The sequence below is a fragment of the Dicentrarchus labrax genome, unplaced genomic scaffold (assembly GCF_905237075.1).
Source record: "Dicentrarchus labrax unplaced genomic scaffold, dlabrax2021, whole genome shotgun sequence".
NCBI lineage: Eukaryota > Metazoa > Chordata > Actinopteri > Moronidae > Dicentrarchus > Dicentrarchus labrax.
Window position 1 is genome coordinate 10,497,370 of NW_026136712.1, and position 25,413 is coordinate 10,522,782.

A 25,413-nucleotide genomic window follows, 5' to 3' on the forward strand; every position below is an offset into this window, starting at 1 on the left:
AAGCGTCAAACAGATTGATAGTGGCTGCACCACCTGACTCCGCTCTATTGGCCCTGACATAGTCAGGTGGCTGTACTAAAGGTGAAGTAGCTCCTTAAGCTAAACTGCCATCAGTGGCGTCACCTGTGCCTCTGCTCGTGGATTCAGGAGGAGCCCCCCTGCAAAGGTCAGGGCCCCAGGGTTGAGCTCCACAGACTAAATGGAGGACTACCTGTCGCCCCCAGGATAGGCACCTCGCACTGTGCTGCCCCATGTCGTCTGGCCCCTTCACCACCCTCACACTCAAGATGTAGAAGCAAAGGTCAGCTGCCATGACCAGAAGAGGCCACAGTGGATGTTTAGGTCCAAATGCCTGCCTCATCCTTTTCATTTTTTCAGTTTAGACTTTATATTGGCTAAATGTCGAGTTATTTCAGAAACCATATTTTAATTAAATAAAATAATTTACTTACTACTATGTTCTATAAAAACAATATATTTACAATATTATACAAAATATTTGCAAACAATAACAATTTAAGGTTTTATGCATAATATATATTAAGAAATAGATACATAGAAAAATAAAGCAAATATTTCTTGTTAAGAAGAAAAAAATCACCTGATCTGGTCTGACTGGTTTAAGAGTCTCTGCTAAATGCCAATATGGAAGTTTTAAACATGAAAAGCATTGCACTCGCTCTGATGTAGCGCCAGGATCCAAGTAGATAGCGCCCTCATGTGGACAGATGATTTAGAGCTGGAGGGACAGCGTGGTACATTGAGCACCGACATTGTACCACATTCTCTCAGTCACAGTCACAATCAGTGTGTCTTTAAATGCCATTACCAAGACAACTGACCAGAACAAGAACTGTTTTCAGTAGTGTGAAGTGAACAAAACTTCCTTCCTCAAGTGATGTCAGTTATAATAAGAAGTTGTAAAAACTGAAGGAGCATAAGAGGAGCATAAAAGGGTATGTTCATATATTTTGTAATTGTTAGGGTTGGGACATGCTTAGTGATACTGTAATGCTCAAGTCTATACTGAATAAAAATGTAAAGTTAGGTATTTATATTAAATATATCACGTGTACCGTGATATATTTAAGAGTCAGAGTGGAAGTAAGTAAGAGGAACAACATAAAGTAAAAGGTAAAGGCGATCTTATGTGTGTCTTTCTAGATTTTAAATTTGCATATCAGATTATACATTTGTAATGGGTTTAAAATAGTATGTTTACAATTTGCTTTGGTGAGTAATATTTTATAAATATTGTCTTAGGTAGCTATGAAACTATATAAAGCTAGAAGTAAGAATGACTCACTCTTCTTGTTTATTCTGTGCCCATTATATTACTGCACAGTTGGAAAAGTACTGCAAGAAGTAAAAAAAATCTATATTTAGCTTCTAGCTAAGCTCTGTTTACACACTGGTTGGTGTGATGACTTAATGTATAACCTCACCTGACAGTTTTCTAAGCTCGAGTAACTTTGTGTGACTAAGGAGTCTCCAATAGAAAGAAAAACATTACATCCGCCAATGCTACATTGGTTCATCATCACATGGATTTACCATTATTCCAGGAACAAAAACATGTTACTCTAAGATTTCCAAACACTTCATTTATTTGACGTTATACATTCAAATGAAAATAAAAAATATTCATATATATTTCATATAGAGATAGTGAGCAAGGCACAAGTTTAAAACAAAACACAGAAGTCAGAACAAGAACTATTTTCAGTAGTGTGAAGTGTTTAGAGTGACGTGAACAAAACTTCCTTCCTCAAGTGATACCAGTTATAATAAGAAGTTGTGCAAACTGAAGGTGCATAAGAGGAGCATAAAAGGGTATGTTAATATATTTTGTAATTGTTAGGGTTGGGACACGCTTAGTGATACTGTAATGCTCAAATCTAGACTGAATAAAAATGTAAAGTTAGGTATTTATATTAAATATATCACGGTACAGAGTCAGAGTGGAAGTACGTAAGAGGAACAACATACAGTAAAAGGTAAGGGAGATCTTTTATAATGTACAGCACTGTAAAAGTTGTCATATTAATTCAATATTGTCAGTTGCCCTTAGGTTCACCTTGCCCTAACTTGTTTTCCCTCAAGAGGCCAAAAAATCAGATAGGCCTACTGCAGATGTTTTCTCAAATGTCAGTGCAGCAACTTTGTGAGATTATCCTGCATCACAAGGTTTTTCTCTCTTAACACATTTTTATATTTCTTTGGTCAGCTGCCGAGTAAAGATGGTGCAAACTCTTCTGTTCCTGCTTTTGCTCAATGCCTCGGCCTGCTGTGGTTTCGGCTTTAAAGGCTGCTCTCAGAACTACCCCATGACAACCACCATGTGGTGCTTCAACCAGAACATTGCTAACCTCTCTGATGTCATTAGCATGCTCCCAGATAACATAACAACAATCAACCTGTCTAAGAACAAGATCAGAGTTATCCCATCTGGATCATTCAGTCGGGTGTTTGGGCTCAAAAGCCTGGACCTGAGCCAGAATCAACTGGTCTCTCTAAAAGGAGGAGAATTCAGAGGCCTGGATGTTCTGGATTTTCTCAATCTCACTTGCAACAACATCTTACACATCCACTCCAATGGCTTTGATGGACTCCCCAGGCTGAAAATCCTGCTTCTGACCCACAACATGCTTTCAACATTCTCTCCAAGTCTCTTCAATTCCCTCCCAGCGATTAAAGAAATCAATCTGTCTCTGAACAAGCTGAAGAACTTCAGCTGTGGAGCATCTTCCACTCTTCAGCAGCTCGATCTTCTCGCAAACAACATCCAGAGGGTTAATGTGAGCTGTTTTCCTGCCCTTGAGTACATCAGGCTGTCCAACAACTCAAAGCTGGAGCTGCAGGCAGATGCTTTTGCCTCCAACCCCAGACTGAAGATTCTGCTTTGTAAGGGAGTTAAAGCAGAGATGCTGATGGGACTCTCTGCAGAGACAAAGAAGAATCTCTCTGAGGTGGAATTTTCTCTGTTTGTGGAGAAATCTCCATTGACTATCTGTGGATTGCTGAAAGAAATGGATAAACTTGAGAGATTAGAGGTATGTGGACTTCTTGAGACACAACATCTTCTTGCTTATGTAACATCTATTTTTTTTAAAGAAATATAATATGAATTTCCTTTGATACAGGTTGACTTAAAAGGATCCAGGTTACCTCAGACTAACACCACCCTGCTGGACTGCGCCACTCCACACGTGGTCGTTATTGCGGATGCAAACCTTGGGAATGTTGCCCAGTTGTCGCTGGGGAGGGGGAAAACAAGCAGGCTTTATCTCATCAACTGTGGGTTGAAGCAGATATCTCGTACCACATTTGGTGGTTACCAGGGACTGAAAACACTGCAGCTGAATCAAAATAAGGTTGTCATTCAACAGGACACGTTCAAAGGCCTGACCCACCTCACCTTTTTAAGCTTCGACAAGAGCAACATTCGTGACATTGACCCTGAGTGGTTTATCCCCCTAAAGAAACTGAATCGCCTGTCTCTCATGAAAAATGACATCACTGAGTTGCCACCAAATGTATTCAGTGCCCTTACTACACTGGAGCAGCTCTACCTGCAGTTTAACCTTCTAAAATACATCACCAGGAAGCCCTTCAGTAAGCTACGGAGGCTAAAGAAGCTCAACCTCAGTTTGAACATCATTGATTTCATTGAAGAAGGCTCCTTCCAAGACCTGACAAAGCTTGAGTACTGAGTATTCTCTGCTTGTCTGTACAGCGTTTCTCAATTTAGCTCATTGTCTATTTATTTAACACATCTCTCTGTCCATTAGATACCTGGACTTAAGTGGAAACCGCATCAAGAGGCTGACACCATCTATTCTGTATGGCCTGACGAATTTGAAGGGATTTGTTCTGTACAACAACCGCCTTCATTTTAAATCCTATGAGAGTCCTTTCATCAACCTTACTTCTCTGGAGGTATGACATATTTTTTTGGTCAGTAATGAAGAAGAGTGATGCACTATGTGTATAAATCTATTGTGTTATCTGTTTACCTGTCTATCTTCCATGTCTAATTTGCAGTATCTGGAGATGAACTACCAGGGGCCCGGAGGTCGTGGCATTGGTAACATTGGACCACATTTCTTCCAAGGTCCAAGTCAGCTTATCTCAGTTGCCATCGGGCACAGCATCAAGATCGACTTCCATCCTGACGCTTTAGTTCCTCTGGTCAATTTGAAATACCTGTACATTGCTGGAGTGGTTATGAAAACCACCAACCTGAGTGCAGTGTTGTCCCCTCTGAAAACACTGAAGAAGCTGACTCTTTACAGGGCAGACCTTGATGCTCTGCCTGCTAACCTGCTGCCTCCAGATAATACACTGGAAACCCTCAAAGTCCAGTCAAACCACATCCACACCATAGACAAAATGATGCTGGATGCTCTGCCAAGGTAGAGGAGCTACTGAAATGTTTGGCAAGCAGCTCATAAAGAAATAGTTTTGAGATGTTGAGAAATAATAATCTTTCTCACCAAGAGTTGAGAAGATACCATAAAGATACTCTCAAGCTACCATCAGCAGCCTTTAAAGAGGAGGAAACAGCATAGCTACTAACAGCAAGTTGGGGTTTTATGGGCTGTCCACTTTATCTGTGCTGGCATATAGATATTTGGTGTGAATTTAATTAAAAAGTCAATCTTAGTGCATGTTTGTGTGTCTTTCTAGATTGCGTATATTGGACATCACAGATAACCCACTTTCCTGTACCTGTGATAACGTCTGGTTCAAGAGCTGGGCCATCCACAACACTCAAACCCAGGTAATTTGGACAAGTATTAATGTAGGTTATAAACCAACCAAAAGTATATGGCTATGACTTCTTATGACTGTATAAATCTTCTTGTTTCCCTTCCAGGTGTCCCGCCTGTACAACCTGCAGTGTGACAACAACAGAGGAGCTACCTACCTGTGGCAGTTTGACGATAAGGCCTGCTCCTATGAACAGGTTTCTTTCACTCTCTTCATCGCCTGCTCTGTGGTGGATATGCTGTCTGTATGTGTGTGTCTGGCCTGGCACAAACAGGGCCCAACTCTGCGCTACCTGCTACTCACCCTCAAGGCAAAACTACGTGGACGTAGGGGCGCAGCAGGAGCCAGATACCAGTATGATGCATTCATCTCCTACAGCTCCAAGGATGAGGCCTGGGTGATGAAACAGCTGGTGCCCAGTCTAGAGAGGCCAGCTCCTGGTGCACAGAGGCTCAGACTGTGCCTCCACCACAGAGACTTCCGCCCTGGTGCTGCTGTTCTGGAGAACATCGAGGCAGCCATTTACAACTCTCGCCACACCATCTGTGTAGTGACACGTCACTTCCTGCAAAGCGAGTGGTGCTCTGTGGAGTTTCAGCTGGCCAGTCTGAGGCTTTTATTTGATGGCAGTGACGTCCTGCTGCTGGTGTTCCTGGAGGAGATACCCGAACACTGCCTGTCACCCTACACACGCTTACGCAGAATCGTTCGTAAGAAGACCTACCTGATGTGGCCCAAGGAACCACAAGAGCAGGACGCTTTCTGGGTCAGACTGATAGAGGCTTTAAAAGGAAATGAGGAGGAGGAGGAGGAGGGAGGAAGAGGAGGAGATGATGAGTTGGCACGGCTAATTGGCTAGACCAAATTGTAAATATTTCAATCAGCCCATTATTATCTTTTCACAAACTGCAAAGTGTATTGAGCAGTGTTTGGTGAGATTTTAATTTCCAGGCTGTAACTTGGTACTGATAATTACCAAATATTAACCAAATAAAATCAGTTTAATAGGAAATTAGTGTTTAAAACCAACCAAATAAAATATGTAATGTCATATTGTTGTGTTGTTGTATTGGAATGACTTGTAGTTTGTGAGTTACACATTTTTAACTGTATATGGATGACCCTTTGTAGTACTATTGTTACAGTTATTAGTTTCACTGTACTCTTACCTTTCTGTTAATATATAAATGATGTGTACACTTTTTGGCTTTGTCAATGTTTCATTAGAGTTTTAAGTAGTTTTCATTGTGCAGACTTACTGTGGACTAAATTCAACAGATGGATTTAAGGTTATTTGACTATCTAAATTTGGATATCAGATTATACATTTGTAATGGGTTTAAAATAGTATGTTTACAATTTGCTTTGGTGAGTAATATTTTATAAATATTGTCTTAGGTAGCTATGAAACTATATAAAGCTAGCAGTAAGAATGACTCACTCTTCTTGTTTATTCTGTGCCCATTATATTACTGCACAGTTGGAAAAGTACTGCAAGAAGTAAAAATCTATATTTAGCGTCTAGCTAAGCTCTGTTACACACTGTCTGGTTGGTGTGATGACTTAACGTATAACCTCACCTGACAGTGTGCAAAGCTCGAGTAACTTTGTGTGACTAAGGAGTCTCCAATAGAAAGAGAAACATTAACCACCATCCGCCAATGCTACATTGGTTCATCATCACATGGATTTCCATTATTCCAGGAACAAAAACATGTTACTGCAAGATTTCCAAACACTTCATTTATTTGACGTTATACATTCAAATGAAAATAAAAAATATTCATATATATATTTCATATAGAGCTAGTGAGCAAGGTACAAGTTTAAAACAAAACACAGAAGTCTTCCGTGTGGCATATATATTTACAAGGCGTGGTTTGAATACTATACAGTGTGTATCCATAGCTGCACAGGTTTCATGGATGTTTATATTCTTTACTCAGTTGAGGCACGACTAGATTTCAGTGAGAGGTCAGGGATTGGGCCAAGTGCTTCAAGACTGCCGCTTACAGTAAAACATTTCAATCTCAACACCTAAACAGTAGGACTTGCAAAGCAAAGCTTATTAGTGTTAAGAGTTCCACACTAAAGCATAAAGTAGGAAAATGAGGCAACATGATCATTCAGCAATTCAAATGATACTGTACAGTCATGCAAAGTACTAAATAGTTTTTCTGAGATGATATTCTCACACCAAAGTCAAAAGTGAGCAAACACAAATTCAGGTTTTAAGAAACTTAAAAAAAAAAAAACAACAATCCAGTATCACTAACAAGTCACGGTTGTTCACTAAATTTGACAGAAGTCAGGATGTTTGGTTGCACTGCAATAATTGACTTGAAGTCACTACACCAATTTGAGACAAATAATAAAAGAGAAATTCCTCAAGTAGTCAAGTGATAAGTGCAATCCCACCCCTCTTTACCCCTTCACACACAGACACTCCATTTTTATAAAACTCTCATACACAAGCAAGGTAAGCATCACATTGATTTCCACTATCAATCAAACCATAGTTATAGTACAGCAGATGCCCCAACAATCAATAGCAAACCATACTCTTACATATATCCAGTAGTTATGTACAACAGAACTGGTGCAACATTAAACACATTAAAAATTATTAGATATAGAAACTGTAACAATAATAAAATACAGCAGATACTTAATTCATATTGGGAAATATATATTATTCATACTGTGTATTGCTGTCTGTTTTGGCATTCTGGAGGATCAATAAAAATGCTGTCATGTATCCCTCTCACAGCTTATTTGACACATCTCCAACTTGGACAGATTATACCATCTATGTATTTTTTTAAAAAGAAACCTTACACAGGACTGATTCAATAAAACTTTTTCCATTAACTTAAAAAAACAAACAAAAGTATGACAACTTATTAGAGGCATGGAAGCAGCAGGTCCAGTTTTAGAATTGACCGTGACAGATTTTTTCCATTTCCTGTAAGAGTCTTCAGCTGATGCTGGCATGGCCGTAGCAATCTGACCACACACCAAGGTCAGGGAAGGGAAAAGAAACTTCAGATTTTTGATGTTCAAATCTTTTTGGAATCTTTTGCCTCAAAAAGCTTCATACGTTCCTGCACAGTTAGTCCCTCTTTCAGGCTCTGTTAGGATAAGAAAATAAAAAATGATTTTATTATTAATAGATGATAAAGGCACATTTGGGCAGAGAAGGGAACATTAAAAACAAAAACATGCACACAGACGTCACAAAACTCTTATGTTTTATGCTAGCCAGTTGTCAATCTCAGACACTCTTCTGCTCTAGATTACATACTTCCATTTCATTTTAAGATGTACAGAAAAAAGTGGTTATACTGGAACATGATCATGCCACACAAGACTGTACGTACTGTTGTGCACACTCACAAACAAACAACAATTACAGAAAGGGTATTTAAATTGACACAGCAGAACAATGTTGGAACATATGAGATATTGCATTAAAAAAAAAAAAAAAAGAGTGCTCTCATTCTATATAATGACGTGAAATAGTTCATTAGTCCACTGATATTCACAAACTACTAGTGCAGACCCAAACAACTTACAGCCTGTCAGCTTAATGTAAATTTGGGGAACAACACATGGGTGACATCATTAAATATGACTAGGTTGAAAACGACATCATTAGGTGTTGGATTTTTAAAGAAATCGCCTTGGTCTGTCCAAAGAAAATAATATCAACCTACCTGCACTTCTCAACCGCACTAATTGTTATATCTTGCTTATTTAACCTGTTGTAAAAGCACCATTTGTTGTTTTTACACGATTTTTGTATCGATAATTAGCGAGTTTTAGAGGGGCTGGTAGGTGGAGATATATATATTTGTTTTTTTACCAAGCTCAGTAACAGCCATGTTTCCTGTTTTTATGCTAAGCTAAGCAATACAACTGCTGACTGTAGCTTCATATTTACAGTGCTATTAATTCTCACAACACTCACACTCTCACAAAAAAAGTGAATAAAGTATATTTTCCCAAAATGTCAAACTGTTATTTTAAGCGAAGTGGAATGTAACCAGAAAGGTTTTTAAACCGCTAATCCCCACGCCTGTGATATTTAACTATGGGGTGGACAGCGCAATCAGCCTTGGTGGTGCAGGTAGGGACAAAAAGGAAAGGTCTGGGTGAGGGGAGATCATGCGAGGGTGTTAAGGGCATGCTTTTCTCTACGTCATGCTATACCTACAGCACATCTTGGGGCGGGGGTTGGGGGGGAATCATCCCACAATGGGAGTGTCAGCTATCCCATGAGACCTGTTCAGTGACAGACTGATGGACAAAACAGACAGATGACAAACTTACAGGACAAGATTAAAAATGTCCTGACCGACCAACTGTGGAACACATTTCTAAAGTATGAGGTGGCTGAGCTGCAACGATTAACAGTGATAACGTCTGCACGACAACAGCTTGAACATCACATCACACAGCAAACTGCAATGGTGCCTGGATTTAACTCCAACTGTATGTTTGAGACAAACTGCCTGTAATCAGGGAAGCAAAAACTATTTAATTCAACTTGTCACTCACCTTTGACCTTACGCCTCTTGATTGCTTGATTTGCTTTTTCATGAAATCTGGATTACTTTTTGATTTCATAATATCTAAAAACACAATGAAGGTATGCCATTATTAACATTAACCAGAAGTTACAGTATTTGCATGTGTAAGATAAAAAAAATAATATATAATTACATTTAATAATCAATTTCTGACATCTATAAATGTGGCAAAAATAATTGTTGTGTTTGTTATGTTATGTTTATAATACCTTCCTAAAATAGGATTTTAATGTACGTATGATTTAATCTGCCTCATATAAGTGCTAGATCATACCAGAGGTACAAAGGAATAAAAACTCTCATGCATTTAAGGGTTAAAGATGTTAAACTGAAACTGAAAAACTGCAACAAAATAGCAGTGAGAATGCTAATTACAACCAAATTCAACTAAATGTTTCTCATTGGACCTTCAAAAGGTGGACTTTAAAAAGATCAAGAGTTCAATGGTAATTGAACGGGGGTACATAATGATTAAACGTAAACATGTTTTATGTACCGTATCCAGGTGTGACCGTTCCATCGACAGTCCTCTCGCCTAAAGCTTCTGTGGCTATGAGCAGTTTCTCCTTCAGTTTGCTGATGTCGCAGTCAGCCTTTGCTTTCACAATGCTGAGCTCCGTATAGATGTCCTTGTATTTGTCTGTGGCATATTTCTTGTCCTGTTGAAATGTAATCAATGATCAGATTTTTTATTCTGTTACAAGACATGAAGAGATACAGGTACATAACTTCAATAAATTGCTTTCAACACATACGATTGTTTTTTTTCTTACTCTTAAAGCAGACTGCAGTTCATCTTTCAAAGAGTGGATTTCCTGCTTGAGATATTGGATCTCTGACTCTTTAATTCGTAGCAACACCTATAGTATGGAGAGAAACACTCATAAGATTAAAGAACAAATCCTTACTCTGTGTGTGTGTGTGTGTGTGTGTGTGTGTGTGTGTGTGTGTGTGTGTGTGTGTGTGTGTGTGTGTGTGTGTGTGTGTGTGTGCGCGCATGGTGTGTTTACACATACCTCCAGTTCATACACATCTTTGCCCTGGGTAAGTGGTGACAGCGCTGTTTCACCGCTGAAACAAGAGCGCATCCGAGTAATCTCTGCAGTCAGTCGGTTATTTAATTCCTGTTGGACAGAATAAAGTTATCTTTAAACCTGTGGACAGAAATGTTTTTGTATGTAAACGTGCATAACTGTGCATTCAAACCTGGTTGTGAGCGTTTAGCTCCTGGTTCTCTCTCTGACACTGCCTGAGGGCCTGCCTCTCGGCCTCCAGTGCCTGGGCCAGGTGAGCGTTCTCCAGACATTTCTGGGAGTACTGCTCTGACAGAACCTCCAGTTCTCTCTGGATGGACTGCAGCTCCTCCCTAGACAGTCAGACCATCACAATATCAACTGGAATTCTCATCTGATGTTTACCAGTGTTTCCCAGCCAGGAAGTGAGTTCCTTTCATCTAGTGACTTTCACAAAAGCTACTTAACAAGTTGCTCCAGTTTATAAGCTACATATGATCTTTTTGGCAGACAAGACAAAGTATTTACTGAGAGCAGCAAGGAGGTAACAGACAGGCTGACAAACATTTTCTCTAAATCAAAGAAGTCAAATAAACTTGTGAGCTCCTTTCCAGGAAATATAATGCTTCTAAGTATTAATGACCCTGTCAAAAAACATACTCATATTGCAAGCGAAGTTCATCAATGTCAGAGTTCACTCCACTCAGTTGGGAGCGATGGGTCTTCTCCATTTCCTCCTTGTGCGCATTCTTCATCGCTTCAATAGCTACATTAAAGACAGATCACACACACATCACTGCATCTTGGCCTTGTTTAAAGTACAGCATTATGAGTGGTAATACAGGTAATTTCTTTACCAGCAATTGTGGCAGCAGTCTCCTCAGCCAATAGTCTCTCTCGCTCTTCCATAAGTTTGGAAATCTCCCTTTGATGCTGCCTCTGGAGGTCTTGTATTACCTTATGGTGCGTTTCTTCCATTGCTGCAAAGCCACGTTCACACGTGGCCTAAAGGAAAAAGGATCAACAATGTGTCATCACAAAATTCATTTTGCACTTACCACCTACATTTTAATTTGCGACTAGAGATTCAGTGCAATATCTATTAATACTAGGCTACACAGTGTGTGTCATGCAAAATCAGTTATAAAGAGCCATGCAAGCTTTTTAGGATCTCAAGCCCAGCTATGTTAGTAAGAGAGCGAGTTAGAGCAGTGAAATTCTATTCCAGCAGAGCTGCATTTGTCATTTATAGACTGCACTTCCTTCTATTACTGAATGTGGGAAATGGTATGTCTAGTGATGCCCAAATGATGAAGCAACGTTGGAGGCAAGTGAGACATTTTACAATTTTAATAACCAGGATGTATTTAAGTGGTGACAACCTGCAGCAGACTATGTGTTTATGTAAAACTACTAGGGATGTCCGACCCTAATATTGCCTACATCATTTCTGAGTCATTTTCAATCTTCTGTGCCCCAAGTTGTGAACCAGAGTGCACAGCAGCCTGAAGTTTCAAATGATATGTCAATTGCTATCACCAAGTGATGCAAAAAGAACTGTATTGCAAAAACAGACATTGGTTTGCATGCATTGCAGCATCATGCTTCTAAAGTGCTGCTGTAAGATGAAAACTGCATTTTAACTTCAGTATTTTGTTCATACTCGAGCAGGTACTATATATTAAAGAGCCTGTATTGTGGGGAAAAATTGGGACATCCCTTAAACCTACAATTACAAGTATGTATGTAATCTTCTGTGCAGGTGTGTTAATTCTACAAGTAATCTCAAATCACACCATTTCCCAAATTATCTGTGCACATTAGCAGATTGATGAACTATTGAACTATTTATCTACTACTCTCTGACTTATAAAAGAAAAGAAAAAAAAGAAAAGAATCCACTAAGGAAAAAGGAAAGAGCAAAAACCTTAAGACTTTCAAAGTCTCTCTGGTATTTCTCTCTCAGGCTGGCCACATCTCCTTCTAGGTGCTTGTTCTCCAGTTCATCCCTCATGGTGTTCATCTGAGTTTCCAGCTCCTGGATCCGATCCTTCAGAACCACCATGGAGTCTACCTCTGACATGTTCTGTGCATTCTCCCCCTTCCCCTGCTCCTCCTCTTCCATTGGTGTAGTGGCCTCATCACAAGGCGAATGGCAAACATCAAGGCCTTTTTTGTCCTGTTGGTACTCTTGGACACGTTGAATGTTTTCCATATACTGGGAATGTAGCTTTTCAATTTCCTCTTTGTGGATTTGCTGCAGCTCACAGATCCTCTGTTCAAACTGCTCCTCCAGTTTCCTCACATGACTCTCGTGCCGCTCTTCCATGGTGTCCATGTCCACCAGCAGAACCTCTAGCTTTCTCTGGCTGTCAGCTGTGGTCTCCATGAGTGCCAGCTCTGTTGAGGCACGGCTTTTCTCTGCTTGGCTCAGCTCTTGCTTGTGCCTCTGCTTTAGCTCTTCAGTCTCCTTCTGGAAATGCTCCTCCAGGAGAGCCAGTTGCTCTTGTTGCTGGGAGAGCTGATTCACACGTTTGCTGATCTCACTCTTTAGTGTTTGGTTCTCCTTCTGGAGAGTGCCCACTGTTTGTGTGAAGTTCAGGCGCTCCTCTTGTAAGGATGCTTCATATTTCTCTTGGATTGCACTGACATTGTGGGCATGCTGCTGGACAAGAGCATCCATGTTTTGACCTGTCTGTTGACACCAGCCCAAGTCTTGTTCATGCATGGCCCGTAACCTGCATGCAACATAAGCCACTTGAGCTTGGATTAGGGCTTCGCGCATACAAAGAGAGGTACTTGTGAAATTATGTGAAGTTTGGTTCCCTAGAAGAGCATGGATCATTTTAGTCAGTGCAGGGTGGTTTCCACCACTTTCTATCTCTTGAGCATACTTATGGAGCATTGCTGCTTGCCTTTGAAGCTCATTAGCCAGGTTGTCATGTGCATTTTGCAGTGATTCAATAGAGTCAACACCACAAGAGGTACTTTCTCCCGACAAGTGTCTGTCTACAATTTCCTCAGCCAAGTCTCGAGCCTCTTCCATTTTAATCTGCTCCATGTAGGGAGCAAGTTCAGGGGGGTGAACGTCAGCTAACTTTTGTTTACTAAACCCAAAGTTATTTTTGACTTCTTTTATTACATTTTTCAAATCAGGTCTTTTGGAAGCTTCAATAATTGCTCTAAGAGCCATTTCCCTTTGATATAGGTTATTTCGGGCTTCAGTTAACTCCCTTTTCAGAATTTGGAATTTCTCTTCATAGCAATGTTTAAGGTTTTGAATAGAGTAGGCTAGCTCTGCTTTAATGAAGGTGTTAAAGATAACAGCGGCATCAACATCTACATCGGCTGAAACACTTCCCTCTTTGGACTTAGCAACATCTGTCTCAGCTTTCTCCAGTTCTTTCCAGAATGCACTCTCTAACATCAACTTCCTGGTCAAGACATCAGCATAAACTATGGCCAAGCAATCTTTGTCACTCTTTTTAATGTTTTCTATGTCTTCCCATATCTCTGCAAGAGCTTGCAGGATGTCAGATTTTGAAGTCTGTATTAACAAAGCCATTTTGTTCAACACTACTGCTTCAAATGACAGAGTTTTGGTAAAGAGGTGCAAAGCGTCTTTATCTAGAGTCTCAGGATTTTGATTTTGATGGACAACTGGTGATTGCTCCTCCAGTGTCTTTTGTCCTTGTCTGATGTACAGTGATGCATTGAACAAATCGTTCTCTATCTCTGACAATGAGTGTAGCTGTGAATCTGTGGTATCATGACAGCCACTGAGAATAGCCTTGACTTTCTCTCGACTATTTTCCACATACACCAGGGCCATGGCATAATGCTTATTGGCAGCACTGCCCTGTATCCCACTTCCACAACTCAACTCTTTATCAGGGTTAGGCTTTGTTTCTGTCATCTTCAGATCAATCTTGGACATGTGTTCTGTTTGGACGGATCGTTGCTCTTCTAGATTCTGTGTAAGGTTTCTTAGTTTCTCCTCAGTGGCCAGCAATTTAGTCTCCAGGGCATGTATGATAGAGATAAACTTTTCTGGGTCACTACTGTGAGGGAATGTGATATCAGAGGAGATGTTTCCTTCAGTTAGATGGATGTCCTCAATTACTTCCTGATTAACTTTTTGTCTCGTCTCTGCAAAGGTACTGCTCACATGACTAGTGTCCATGCTCTCTAGATTTATGTATTTTTGGCACTGAATACTGGAAAAACGTATCCTTGGTCTCTTAGCTTGAGATTCCTTATCATCTGGGGGGTTCTCTGTCTTGGGTGTCTTGTCAAAGGAAAGTGGGAGCCCTGTGTTTGGTGATAAGGAGGCCGATGTTTTCAGCCTTCCCTTCTTGCTCTGTTCTGGGTTTTGCTTCCTTTCCAAGCGTAGATCAGCATAGCCCAGCTGCAAGGCATTGAGATGCTGCTCTAGCTCTGCTATGCGGTCCTCTGCAACCACAAGCTTGGCTTGCAGGTCCTTTTCAGCACTACAGGGCTCAACCTTATCTAAGAGGCTTTGACTCATTTGACAAAGAAGCTCCTCCTTAGCTTGCAATTTCTGTTCTGTTTCCTCCAAGCTGTTGCCAAGTGCAGTCATTTTAACAAGGGCCTCTTTTAAGTCGTCTTCCTTGCGTTCCACCAGCCTCTCATACATCTCCTTAGTTTGCCGGATCTCTTCCTCTTTTTCTCTAAGGAACTGGCTCATTTTCTGAAACTCTTGGGTAGCCCTCTCATATGAGTGCTCCAGGGTGTTGTAATCAGCCTCTTCCGTTTCCAGACGATTGCGGAGCTTATTCACCTCACGGTCTGCTTCTGCAATCTGGTTAATTAGCTCCTGACAGCGGCATGTGAGATGGCCTTTCTCTTCTTCTAGCCTACGTACACTCTCCCTCAGTGACTCAACCATGTCAGTCTTATGGTCCAGCTCCTCTTGCAACTTCAGCATTTCCTCCCTGCATTCTTTGCTTCCTGAGGCCTGCCTCCCTCTTAGCAGGGCCTCCACCTGCTGCTCAGCCTCCAACAATCTGTTCTCCACCTCTCTTTGTGCAGTTTCAGCCTCAGCTAATCTTCTACATAGATTCTGTCTTTCCCTCTCATGACTCTCTTGCATGCTATGTTTCTCCTTCCTCAGGCGTTCCTCCTTCAGTGCCTGACCCTCTTCAGTAGCACTTAGCCGAGCAGTCACCTCCTGCAGTCTCTCCTGCAGCCTCTGTATCTCTCTCATGTGGTCTCGTTGCAAGGCTTGCTGGCGCTCCAGGTGCCTAAGAGCCTGGTTTCGCTCTAAGAGGTTGGCCTCTACTTCACGGAGTCTATCTTCACTGTCCTTTAGTTGGGCTCGTAGGGTGGTCTCACTACGGCCATGTTCCTCTTCTTGTTCCTTTGAACGCTCCTGCTCTAGCTTGAGCTCATTGCGCATTCTGGCCACAGCCTGTTCACTAGCCAAGATTTCAGCCATTGCAGATGCTAGTTTAGTCTGCAGAGCCTGAATATCAGTCTCATGGCGGTCTACAGCATCCTGGGCTTCTGTGTAGCTTCTCTTTAGTGTTCGAATCTGTTGTTGAGCAAGGTCCTGCTTACGCTTTTGGGCCTCCAACTCGCCCTGCAAATCTTGATTAAGCGCGTGCAAGCGTTGCCATGGCACTCTTTGCGGTGAAGAGGAAGGGGCTGTTGCACTCTTGAAAAAGATTGATGAGACAGTTTCATTAATGACATCACCTTACTTCCCATATCATATACGGAGAACCACATCTCGGGGGTTACCAGTAAAATAAGTTTTCTCCTTTTGCTTTTGATAAGCATTTTTTCCAAGCTTCCACTGTGCTTTTTCAGAGGTGACTTGGAAATTGAAAGGTTTTAGTGAATACACCTTCCCACCCCCCAAAAATACAAGAAGAAACTGGGAGAAATAGGAGGCTAATACAGTGATTTAAAAAACAAAAAACAGACAAACTAATGAAGTAAATGTGATATGATGAAACAAAATGACATTCTGGCTCTGTGATAAGTTCACTGTATAACTTAAAACCTCACAATGTAACAAAAAAAGCACTTAGTTAAAGAATGCAATTCTGAAACACCAAAAAGCATGCAGAAATCAAGCTTGGAAAGGACAGACAGACAAAGCACAAATGAACAAAGAGAAAAAGCACAGCGCAAGGCTCCTTGATCAAGTTTCTTACCTTAAGCATATCAGATCAAATAAATTATTTTCCCAGGAGATGTGAAACTCCACAAAAAACAGTTAGTGAAAACTCATGCTAAGAACACCACAACCATGCTGATCAGTTTCAAAGAATAAGCACCCACACCCGTTAGTAGAGTTTTATACAAGTTATAGTAGCCACAAATAAATATGATCTATCACGAGCCAGTAGACTGTAGCAAACATACAATCTACACAGTACTGTGGAACAGTTAATAACATTTACTTGCAAACCTTAATAGCATTCTGGACATTTAATGCTCAGGATTTCTTTGTCAAAATTAATGTTGCATTGCTATTTTTAAACATATACTAATCCTGCATGATGAATTGTGAGTCTTGTACCTGCAGTACATAGCCCTCTCTGGCACTTTGTTCTCTCCCTAGTGCATTTTCCAACTGCTCTTTTAAGACGTTGTTTTGCTTCTGTAGTCGGTCCAGCTCCTTCTGCTTCTGTCCCAACTAAACAGAGAAAGAAATAGAACAAATAATGAATGGCACAAAACGCTCGGATACATTCATATTCATTGATTATGACCTCATTAAGGAAACACACCTCTTTGTCTAGCAGCGCAGCAAGCTCATGTGCAGGCAATCTGTCAGAGTTTCCAGAGTTTCCTAAAGCTGTGTTGATGGGGATTTGCTTTTCTTCTCTTAATGGTGTCGTCTCCACCTGATGCCATCGATGCTCAATCTCTTCTTGGACGTCTGAAGTTCTGTTGTCCTTCTTATCTCCACTAGCAGGATGCATGGCTGTAGGGTGGTCTACTTCCATCTTTCCTTGCTCTTGGCATTCAGATATTGATTGCTGTACCGGGGATGTAGTGTTTAGCGTGGAAGTCATGGTGACACTAACAGTATTTGGCATGTGGGTTGCACTAGTCGTGCTATGTGGAGGAACACCCCTCCTAACATTCTCCTTTTCTGCTTCTTCTGTCATAGAAGGTGGGTGAGCACCTGACACAGAAGAGGTTTGGAGGGAGGAGGTAGAGACAGGTGAGGACGCTAATGAGGAAGGAGACGAGGAGGGAGAACAATATGAGGAAGTTGTGGAGAATGATGAGCTGAGATCGACTGTTTCTGCTCGTTCCTTCATAGGCTTTTCTGTTTGTTCCATTTTGAACTCTGACCAGTCAAAAGTCTTGGAGCGACCCTCTCGTCTACGCTCACGAACGCGACTTTTACGGGGCTCAGAGGGAGGGGCAGAGGCATTATTGCCAGCTGGCTGTCTGTGGACGTCAGACTTGGGGGCCTCAGTATTGGGACTTGGCTCGGGGGTGGGCTGTGGACATGGCTCCAACATCACTTGGGCTTTTGTCTTCTCCTCGGGGAGAGATCTGAATAAACAAAAACACCAAAAATTAAAAAGATACATAAGATGTATTTGACAGAACGCGATTATGATTTTTTACATTTAGATCAGCAGAAGCTACAATACTATAACATAGAGCTTTGCTGGACAAACAACAACGCATACATTTCTTGCAGAGCAGCATCATTTAATTGTGCATTAAAAGCATCATAACAATCAGTGAAAAAGCGTAAACATCACAACGCTTATATTGCACATTGCATTAGGCTCAAAGCAGCTTTAGTGTTCACAGTCATGATCTGAGGTAAGCCTGAAGCTGGTTTTTAGTGACTATGTTAATGAAATTTGTATAGTTTATTAAAGGTGAAAAACACATTTGCAATAAACTGCACACTGATTGGCACTTATAGTGTTAAGAGGGGCAGAGCATCTTTTAAAAAAGGGACCTGACGGAGTAATCTATTTTCACCACGTTGGGGCGACAGGAAGTGTGAGTAAGGGGAAAATGAGAAGGGACAGAGATCAAGAATGAGAAAGGTGTCTGTAAGGCGTCTATGCACAAATACCAAAAATACCACATATTCCCCGCATGGAGAGAGCTGCCAAAGAGACACACAGGCAGAGTAAGGTGTGTGACTCAGTAAATGCGGGTCAGAGCATATATACAGTATCACATGGGATGAGCTACTTGAAAGGTAATACTCAGCTTTTAAGCACACAAAAATAAATGTTAAGGTTGTAAAAAAATCATCAGGTAAACTGTAAAAAAAGATCTTTATATCCCAGCTCTTCTCTCTATTCACTCGTTCCATCTTCAGTTGTGAATTTGTGTTGTTCTGTGAACATTCCCAAAGCTTACTGAATAGTCACATATTAAATATTAAAATAAGTATATGCTGTTCCTCAACAGCAGGTTGGGTAGATTATTCTAGTATGTTGATGTGATTGCAGTGCGTGTCTCTACAGTGGCACAACTGACAGGGAGACATTACTCAACAATCACATGACATAGGGTGGGACGACAAACACGCTGGGGCTGACATTGCTGAGCAATAACATCACTGTTCGAGGAGGGGGAGATATTCAACACACGAGCACTCCAACCTGGGCTTCAGAACGGATAGTTTCAGAGAGATGTTTTTCCTGGAAGCAGGGAGAAAATACCAGTTGAGGGAGGAAGAGAAAGAAGGAAAGAGAGGGTGATGAGGAGAGAGGGATTACGATATAATAAGTGAGAAAAGCAGTTGTTATATCTGCCAGTGGTTAAAGTGTTAATCCTCTTTGGGTATTACCGGGTGACATCTGGGGCAATAGTGGGTCGCACATTCTTCATAATGGCCTGAATCCAGTTGCGACGGATTCCAGAGGTCATGGCTGACAGGGTGCAAGCTCCCTCTTTACACTGAAAGCAGACAGGCATCGCATTTACATGACTGACAGGCATGACAACATGTCGATAAAAATAACTTTTCAACACAACAATCTAATCTAAGCAAATGTTTTCGTATGAGCCTCAAATAAAGTTAAGATATGCAGCAGAGGCATTCCTTAGACAATGAAAGGCTCATTTGTTTTCTTTTACTAAATGTGAGTAGAAAATCTACATTTGACCGTATGTAACCGAGAGCATCTATTAGCAGAAATGGAATATATTATGCAAACATATGTTCTCATTTGTATATAATCACCTGAAAATATGAATTGTTGTGTTTTTGGTACCCTAGAATGAAACCTTTATATCTACAGACCCATGCAGGTTGCCTTTCATGTTGAATAGCCATGCTTCTACAGTAGCCCAGTAGAGACAAACCAAACACTGGCTCTAGATAAGGGTGTTCAGGTTTTTCTGCAAGTTTTGTGGCCACTATAGATTCGCCTCCGTGGTCGAAAGGGGACCACTAAATGCCACTACACATAACTACTACCATTTACAAAAACCAAATCTGATGTCAAATCATTTATTTTATGAAGAAAACAATGTTGTTGTTGCTGTTGTTGATGCACTATGCACTCGACCCTTCAGGGCTGTTGCTTTGTCACAAATTTAGACAGCTTGATTGCAGTTGCTGCCTTCAGGGGTTTACACACTTTTTCTTACAAAGCGTCGTCAAAAAGTCTATGTTCAGCTGAACTGCAAATACACTGAATACACTATGGATTTACCTTAAGACCTGTGCAACATGGGTGTTTTAAATTGACTGCCCTATAGTGATAGTTTTACTATTGACTCTTTCACAATCCTATTACTTTAGGCAAGACATTTGTAATCATTTATGTGCAATTTTCATTCTTTAGAATTTGTACAAATACCATTTAATGGTAATAGTGTCTGGCTTTAAAAATGAGTTGAGGCAAATGTATCTTTTAGATATATAATTCCACAATGTTACATTAAGTTGACATCTGTCTTCAAAACCAAAGCAATATAAATCCCTGTAAAAAGTGGTATCCTACACTCAAAGGCTTTGTAACTCAGCTGTATCTGCAATAACTTTAACTTAAGCCTTATATACAGTGACCTCTAGTGGAAGTCTTTTTCCTCCATGACCACAGTTATTCATTAAAACTTCCAGACATAACAATTTTAATTAGTGTTCAAGTCTACAATGCTTTTGCTGCAATGACAGAACAACAGCCCCCTCCCGTCTGACCATGGAGCGGAGGGAGTAGACATAAATACTGGAGTTATTAATTTCTCGACACCAAACCCATGTTGTTCTTAGCCAAAGAGACAACGATCCCCTCGACATCTCTATTTCAGACATCCTCCAGAAAATAGCTGGGGGAGCTGCTTCAAGCTAATGTAAACAAAAGAAATGACCTTGTAGCTATGGTTCTCCTCATAAAGGATTAGTATGGCAAATTTAAGTCTACATGTGACAGTAACAAAAACCCCACTGACATCAAAAGGAGAACGAATGCATTGCATCGCAACTATATGCGTCCAGTAAGTATTTTGCCAGCAACAAGTGCTAAAAATGTTTAATAGTCAAAGGATTATATGACGAAAGTATTCTGTCATAGGGCGTGCAGCAGGATTCATGGAATTGCACAACTGTTATGCAATTATGGTTCAGAGTAAAAACTACCAAAAACATAAGTGTGTGTGTGTGTAGAGCAAATGTTGACGACGACAGGCCTTTTGAATGCAAGAGGTTAGGTAAACATATTGTGCAGGATGAGGGTCACATGTTCAAAAGGAACAAGCAGGGTTGGCATTGGCTGCAGCAGATTTAGACCGGTATGATGTCAGCCTCTCACAGAGAGATGACAAGTCAAGGGACATCCATCATGACAGACAAAGAATCGCTTCAGAAAGAGAAATGGCAAAACTTGATACCTAAAGTTGCACCACATGGTGTCTAAAGCTGTTTATAGACTAGCAGGAGACAGAAGAGCTCAAGTGTGTAGACAATGAGTTTCATCTTTGCTGGTGATTAATGACGCAGGACAATCGATGACAAGAAGAATCAACACTCACCAGGATTTGGAAACCGTAATTCCTCTGCACTGGGAACTCTTTGACATCATAGCATGTGGAAAGGTCAATCTCACCATCCAGTTCTGAAGCCTATGAAACAAAGTTAACAGACAAAACTGAAAAAAACAACAACAAAAAAATCCTTGTTTTTTTAATTGCCTCTTCAATCAAATTAAGTCAAAAACCACAGTTACGTGAAGTTTTACCTCCTCTGCTATTGAGTCCTTGTAGTACCTCAAACTCTGATCTGTCAGGACAAACCAGTGTTTCTTCCACTGAGGGGAAAAAAAGACACCATTCATTTGATTTCACCAGTCCTCCATTATTGTAATATGACCTTATTCATTATGGGAGAGAAGCAAATTAATCTTTCTAATGAAAGCAAATTACCATTCCATCTTCATACAGCTTTGTCATCCATCCTTTTTTGAAGTTCAGCAGATCTGGCTGCAATTAGGACAGATGAGAGTGATGTGATATGATGTGAAGCAACTAGATTAACTCAATAGTAGGACATTCAGCTACCAACCCTAACCCCTAACCCTGTACCAAAGAACAGCAAAACCAAATAAAATAATATTGTGTTAAAACCTTTTTGCACGTATTTGTCACTATATTAGAAGTCGTCATTAAGTGAGTATTCATCACTGATATAATCATATATGATTGACGTCTCCCTAAACACTATTACATTTACGTGCATTTGTTTACATTTAGGTCACTCACTACCTCAGCTCAAGAAGTCTAAGTGCCGATACATTGCTCCAGCTAAAGAGACCGACTGGCGGGAGCTGGACTTTCCCTGTGAAACACAAACTGCTGCACATTGAAACCAAGCTCAAAGTCTGTTTATAGACTCTAAAGTAAATCATTCGTCCAAAACCTGGCTTCTGCTCACTCAACAATACCTTGTTTTTGTTGAGCTTCATCAGGTGTGGTGTCACCGCCTGGCAGAGAGTCATTCTGATGGCTAACTGCCTTAACTTCATATGTTGACAATCTGTTTCTTTCCGTCTGTCCCAGGGACATACACACGACTGCGGCTGCTTCTGTGCTAGCTATTTATAATAATCAGTAGCAGTGGCGGCGGTGTGTACATGAATGTGTGCGTGTGTGTGTTTGAGTGGGTGGGGGTTTTGGCAGCTGCAACACGGCCAGAGAGACCAACCACACACTGACTGGATCACCCCTGCAGTAATCTCTAAACAGACCTGAGATCAGTAGCAGTTTGTCAGACTGGTAGGAGTCAGACTTAAGGAAGAGTAACCTTAAGCAATTCAAGGGCTGGTTTAAGCTCACTACTGAAGACTGGAGACAAGTGCTGATGTAATATGGTCACATTTGGAGTTGCAGTGGTGTTTGGGTGCATGTGTAACTGAAGTTAAATAATGTACTCTGATTTTGTGACTCACATTTCAAAAAGTTTACACATGGATGTCTAAACAAATGGGTCCAGTTAATCATGCATATATCATACAGTAGACTGGATGACTTAATGCCTGAATCTAAATGCTTACATGCTCATACTTTTTTTGTTATCTTGCATAGTGCAAATTGCTAGAGGACATCAATCATTTCACATTCTGTGTCACAAAAATGGGTAATGCCAACAAACCGTTAACTAAAAAATTAATTTCCCATATCATACTGTGTGCTTAGGTGTAGTTCTTAAAAACAGTGTTTTGTTATATGCACATGTTATACGCAAATGTACGTCAAAAATGTTTGAATCCTCCTTGTGTCAAAATCCTACCCTTTTGGGCGTTTAGGTTGTGCAGAGGGAGAAAAAACCCACAAAAAACTAGACCATACACTGCAGCATAAAGGGTTCAATCTTTGCTGCAGTGCTTTTGGATTGACTTCTGGATGCTCTATTGAACACAATTGGCAGTTTTCATGGGTGGGAAGGCGGTGCTTAATTATTTTGTAGTCCACTGGCTAGGGACCCTGTACAATTTAAAAGTAGTGCAAGTACTCACAGTCATTGAGGACTCAGTGACTCTACGGTCCAGTGACTTGGCTCTTCTTAAATTCGAAAAAATGGAGCTGGACACATCAGAGACTGCACGGTCCTTTCCTGCATCCAGTGACGCCTCCTAAAATATAAAATCATATTCCTTATTAACGTAGGCATATTATGTCTAACTAACTCTCAATGTGTAGGTCATATGCCATTCAGTGAATTCCTTGCAATCTTTACACCTTTTTTTATATTTAGATGTTCAGGATTAACAAAGAGAATAGCATACATGTTTGTTAGCCAGATAGCGTCTCTCGCTGCGGCCTTGTCTCTGGATTAGTGTGGTGTTAGCCGAGGGCTCATTGGAGCTGCTTGTGTCCATACGCTCTACATGCTGACCTTCCTGGAATCGGCCAATGATTTGAGAACGCCTAAGAGACACAAAATGAACATAATCTTTAAAGAAGTACTCAATGTACAGCGCCTACAGCATTTCACTCAACATTAAAATGAGTTAAATATCACAATCATTCTTTAAAAATGACATAATAGTGAAACAAATGTGTTTAAAAACATAATGATGTAGCATATCATCCTCAAATGGTAGCAGAATCAGCATAAAAACAAAAACAAGGCGTGATACGAGAGCAAATATTAGCCATGTCCATAATGGATACAAGTAGTTTCAGTTAATGGCAATTACTTAATGGCCATTACTGCACAGCATTTACATATCATTCTAGACTCAAAGTCCCTTTTATAGAAAACAAAGTGCAATATAAGGTAGAAGTAATATCCCCAAAGAGAACCATCCATGGTAACACTTTATAACGAGTACACACTATTAAGCATTAGTTAAGCATGAATAAATACTGAATTCATCATTTATAACGCATGAATACACATTAGTATGTAGTTTATAAACACAGTTATAAATGTTTTACTCTTCATTGTACTGTACATTTCTGCATGCACTTGCACATCCACTATTCAGACATGTATTAATGATTAGTGACTGTGTTAGCAGATGTTCTATAAAACTCTCAACAAATTCATTTTCTAATGATGGCCTATAAACAGTGATTAATGCAGGAATTCATAGTTACAAAGCACTTACTACTCGTTAATTAAGTATTTTGCACGAGCTTATCTAAAGTGAGCACTATCTATGGTTTATTAAGCATTTACAAATGAGATATAAAGGCTGACAATGCCTCGAGACTCACAAAATGTTCAGTTATCAGAGGAAGGAGAGACTTAACACAAAAGGATATAGAACATATTGTATTGATATTTATTGCACTCAACATATTTATGAAGCGACAAGGGTGGTTTATGAAGACATGCTATTGTTGTGATCTTATCTGTTTGGGACGTGTACGTTGAGCTCCCGCTCTCAGCACGTCATCACGTTGATGTTACGTCGTATTTACGTTAACTCTCAGAGGTTTCTGACAGTGCAGCCAAGAGGAGCATGGAGAAGCACATTGGAGTCGGCGGCCGTCTTTGTTTGGTAGCACACATTATGGTTGAAAGATAACGTTAGCTTGTCAGCAGCTGCAGGTGTTTGCTCTCGCTCCCCAACTAACGTCACTAACGTCACTAACGTTACCGACCCGCCCGCGGTGGCTAAGCCGACCTAGCCTAGTCTCGTCTAGCCGGGCGAGGTGAGTGCCTAGCAGCGGGCGGGTCGGTAACGTTAGTGACAAGCTAACGTTATCTTTCAACCATAATGTGTGCTACCAAACAAAGACACATACTCTCCACTAGAGCCGCTGACGGCCGCCGACTCCAATGTGCTTCTCCATGCTCCTCTTGGCTGCACTGTCAGAAACTTCTGAGAGCTAACGTAAATATGACGTAACATCCCGCTCTCAGCACGTCATCACGTTGATGACGTGCTGAGAGCGGGAGCTCAACGTACACGTCCCAAACAGATAAGATCACAACAATAGCATGTCTTCATAAACCACCCTTGTTCGTCTTCATACAATATGTTGGGAAGTTGCAGTAAATATCAATACAATATGTTCTATATGCCTTTGTGTTGTGTCTCTCATTCATCTGTTAAGATAAC

The 25,413-nt window shown here is 40.6% G+C and overlaps 2 protein-coding genes across 7 annotated transcripts in view; one reads left to right on the forward strand and one right to left on the reverse strand.

The window, feature by feature from the left end:
- Positions 1–1,855: 1,855 nt before the first annotated feature.
- Positions 1,856–5,976, forward strand: LOC127373698 (toll-like receptor 13). Its single transcript, XM_051418394.1, has 7 exons — positions 1,856–1,997; positions 2,228–3,053; positions 3,144–3,706; positions 3,792–3,939; positions 4,045–4,415; positions 4,690–4,783; positions 4,880–5,976. Exons 2-7 carry the CDS (start codon positions 2,241–2,243, stop codon positions 5,630–5,632), a joined length of 2,742 nt encoding a protein of 913 aa, XP_051274354.1. The 5' UTR covers positions 1,856–1,997; positions 2,228–2,240; the 3' UTR covers positions 5,633–5,976.
- A 525-nt stretch (positions 5,977–6,501) lies between these two features.
- si:ch73-103b11.2 (myosin phosphatase Rho-interacting protein) overlaps positions 6,502–25,413 on the reverse strand; it is a 50,276-nt gene continuing 31,364 nt past the window's right edge. For 3 of the 6 annotated variants that reach the window (XM_051418390.1, XM_051418392.1, XM_051418387.1), the window contains 18 exons: positions 23,626–23,767; positions 23,356–23,472; positions 21,767–21,823; positions 21,583–21,651; positions 21,377–21,466; positions 19,188–19,297; positions 19,000–19,038; positions 17,140–17,920; positions 16,929–17,045; positions 12,306–16,055; positions 11,236–11,383; positions 11,039–11,144; positions 10,572–10,731; positions 10,382–10,489; positions 10,139–10,225; positions 9,862–10,024; positions 9,334–9,407; positions 6,502–7,904 (listed from right to left, as the gene is read on the reverse strand). In XM_051418390.1, coding sequence (XP_051274350.1) covers positions 7,833–7,904; positions 9,334–9,407; positions 9,862–10,024; positions 10,139–10,225; positions 10,382–10,489; positions 10,572–10,731; positions 11,039–11,144; positions 11,236–11,383; positions 12,306–16,055; positions 16,929–17,045; positions 17,140–17,920; positions 19,000–19,038; positions 19,188–19,297; positions 21,377–21,466; positions 21,583–21,651; positions 21,767–21,823; positions 23,356–23,472; positions 23,626–23,767 — 6,190 coding nt within the window. In that variant the 3' untranslated portion in view covers positions 6,502–7,832. Of the gene's footprint in view, positions 7,905–8,989; positions 9,073–9,333; positions 9,408–9,861; positions 10,025–10,138; positions 10,226–10,381; positions 10,490–10,571; positions 10,732–11,038; positions 11,145–11,235; positions 11,384–12,305; positions 16,056–16,928; positions 17,046–17,139; positions 17,921–18,999; positions 19,039–19,187; positions 19,298–21,376; positions 21,467–21,582; positions 21,652–21,766; positions 21,824–23,355; positions 23,473–23,625; positions 23,768–25,413 lie in introns of all 6 variants that reach the window. The other 3 variants (XM_051418389.1, XM_051418393.1, XM_051418388.1) reach the window with 3 other exon arrangements.

Bases quoted from the DNA above. Each gene is read 5' to 3' on its own strand.
- LOC127373698 (XM_051418394.1), top strand. From the start codon at position 2,241: ATGGTGCAAACTCTTCTGTTCCTGCTTTTGCTCAATGCCTCGGCCTGC. The intron at 3,940-4,044 runs GTATGACATATT...TCTAATTTGCAG, and splicing joins TCAACCTTACTTCTCTGGAG to TATCTGGAGATGAACTACCA. The intron at 4,416-4,689 runs GTAGAGGAGCTA...GTGTCTTTCTAG, and splicing joins ATGCTGGATGCTCTGCCAAG to ATTGCGTATATTGGACATCA.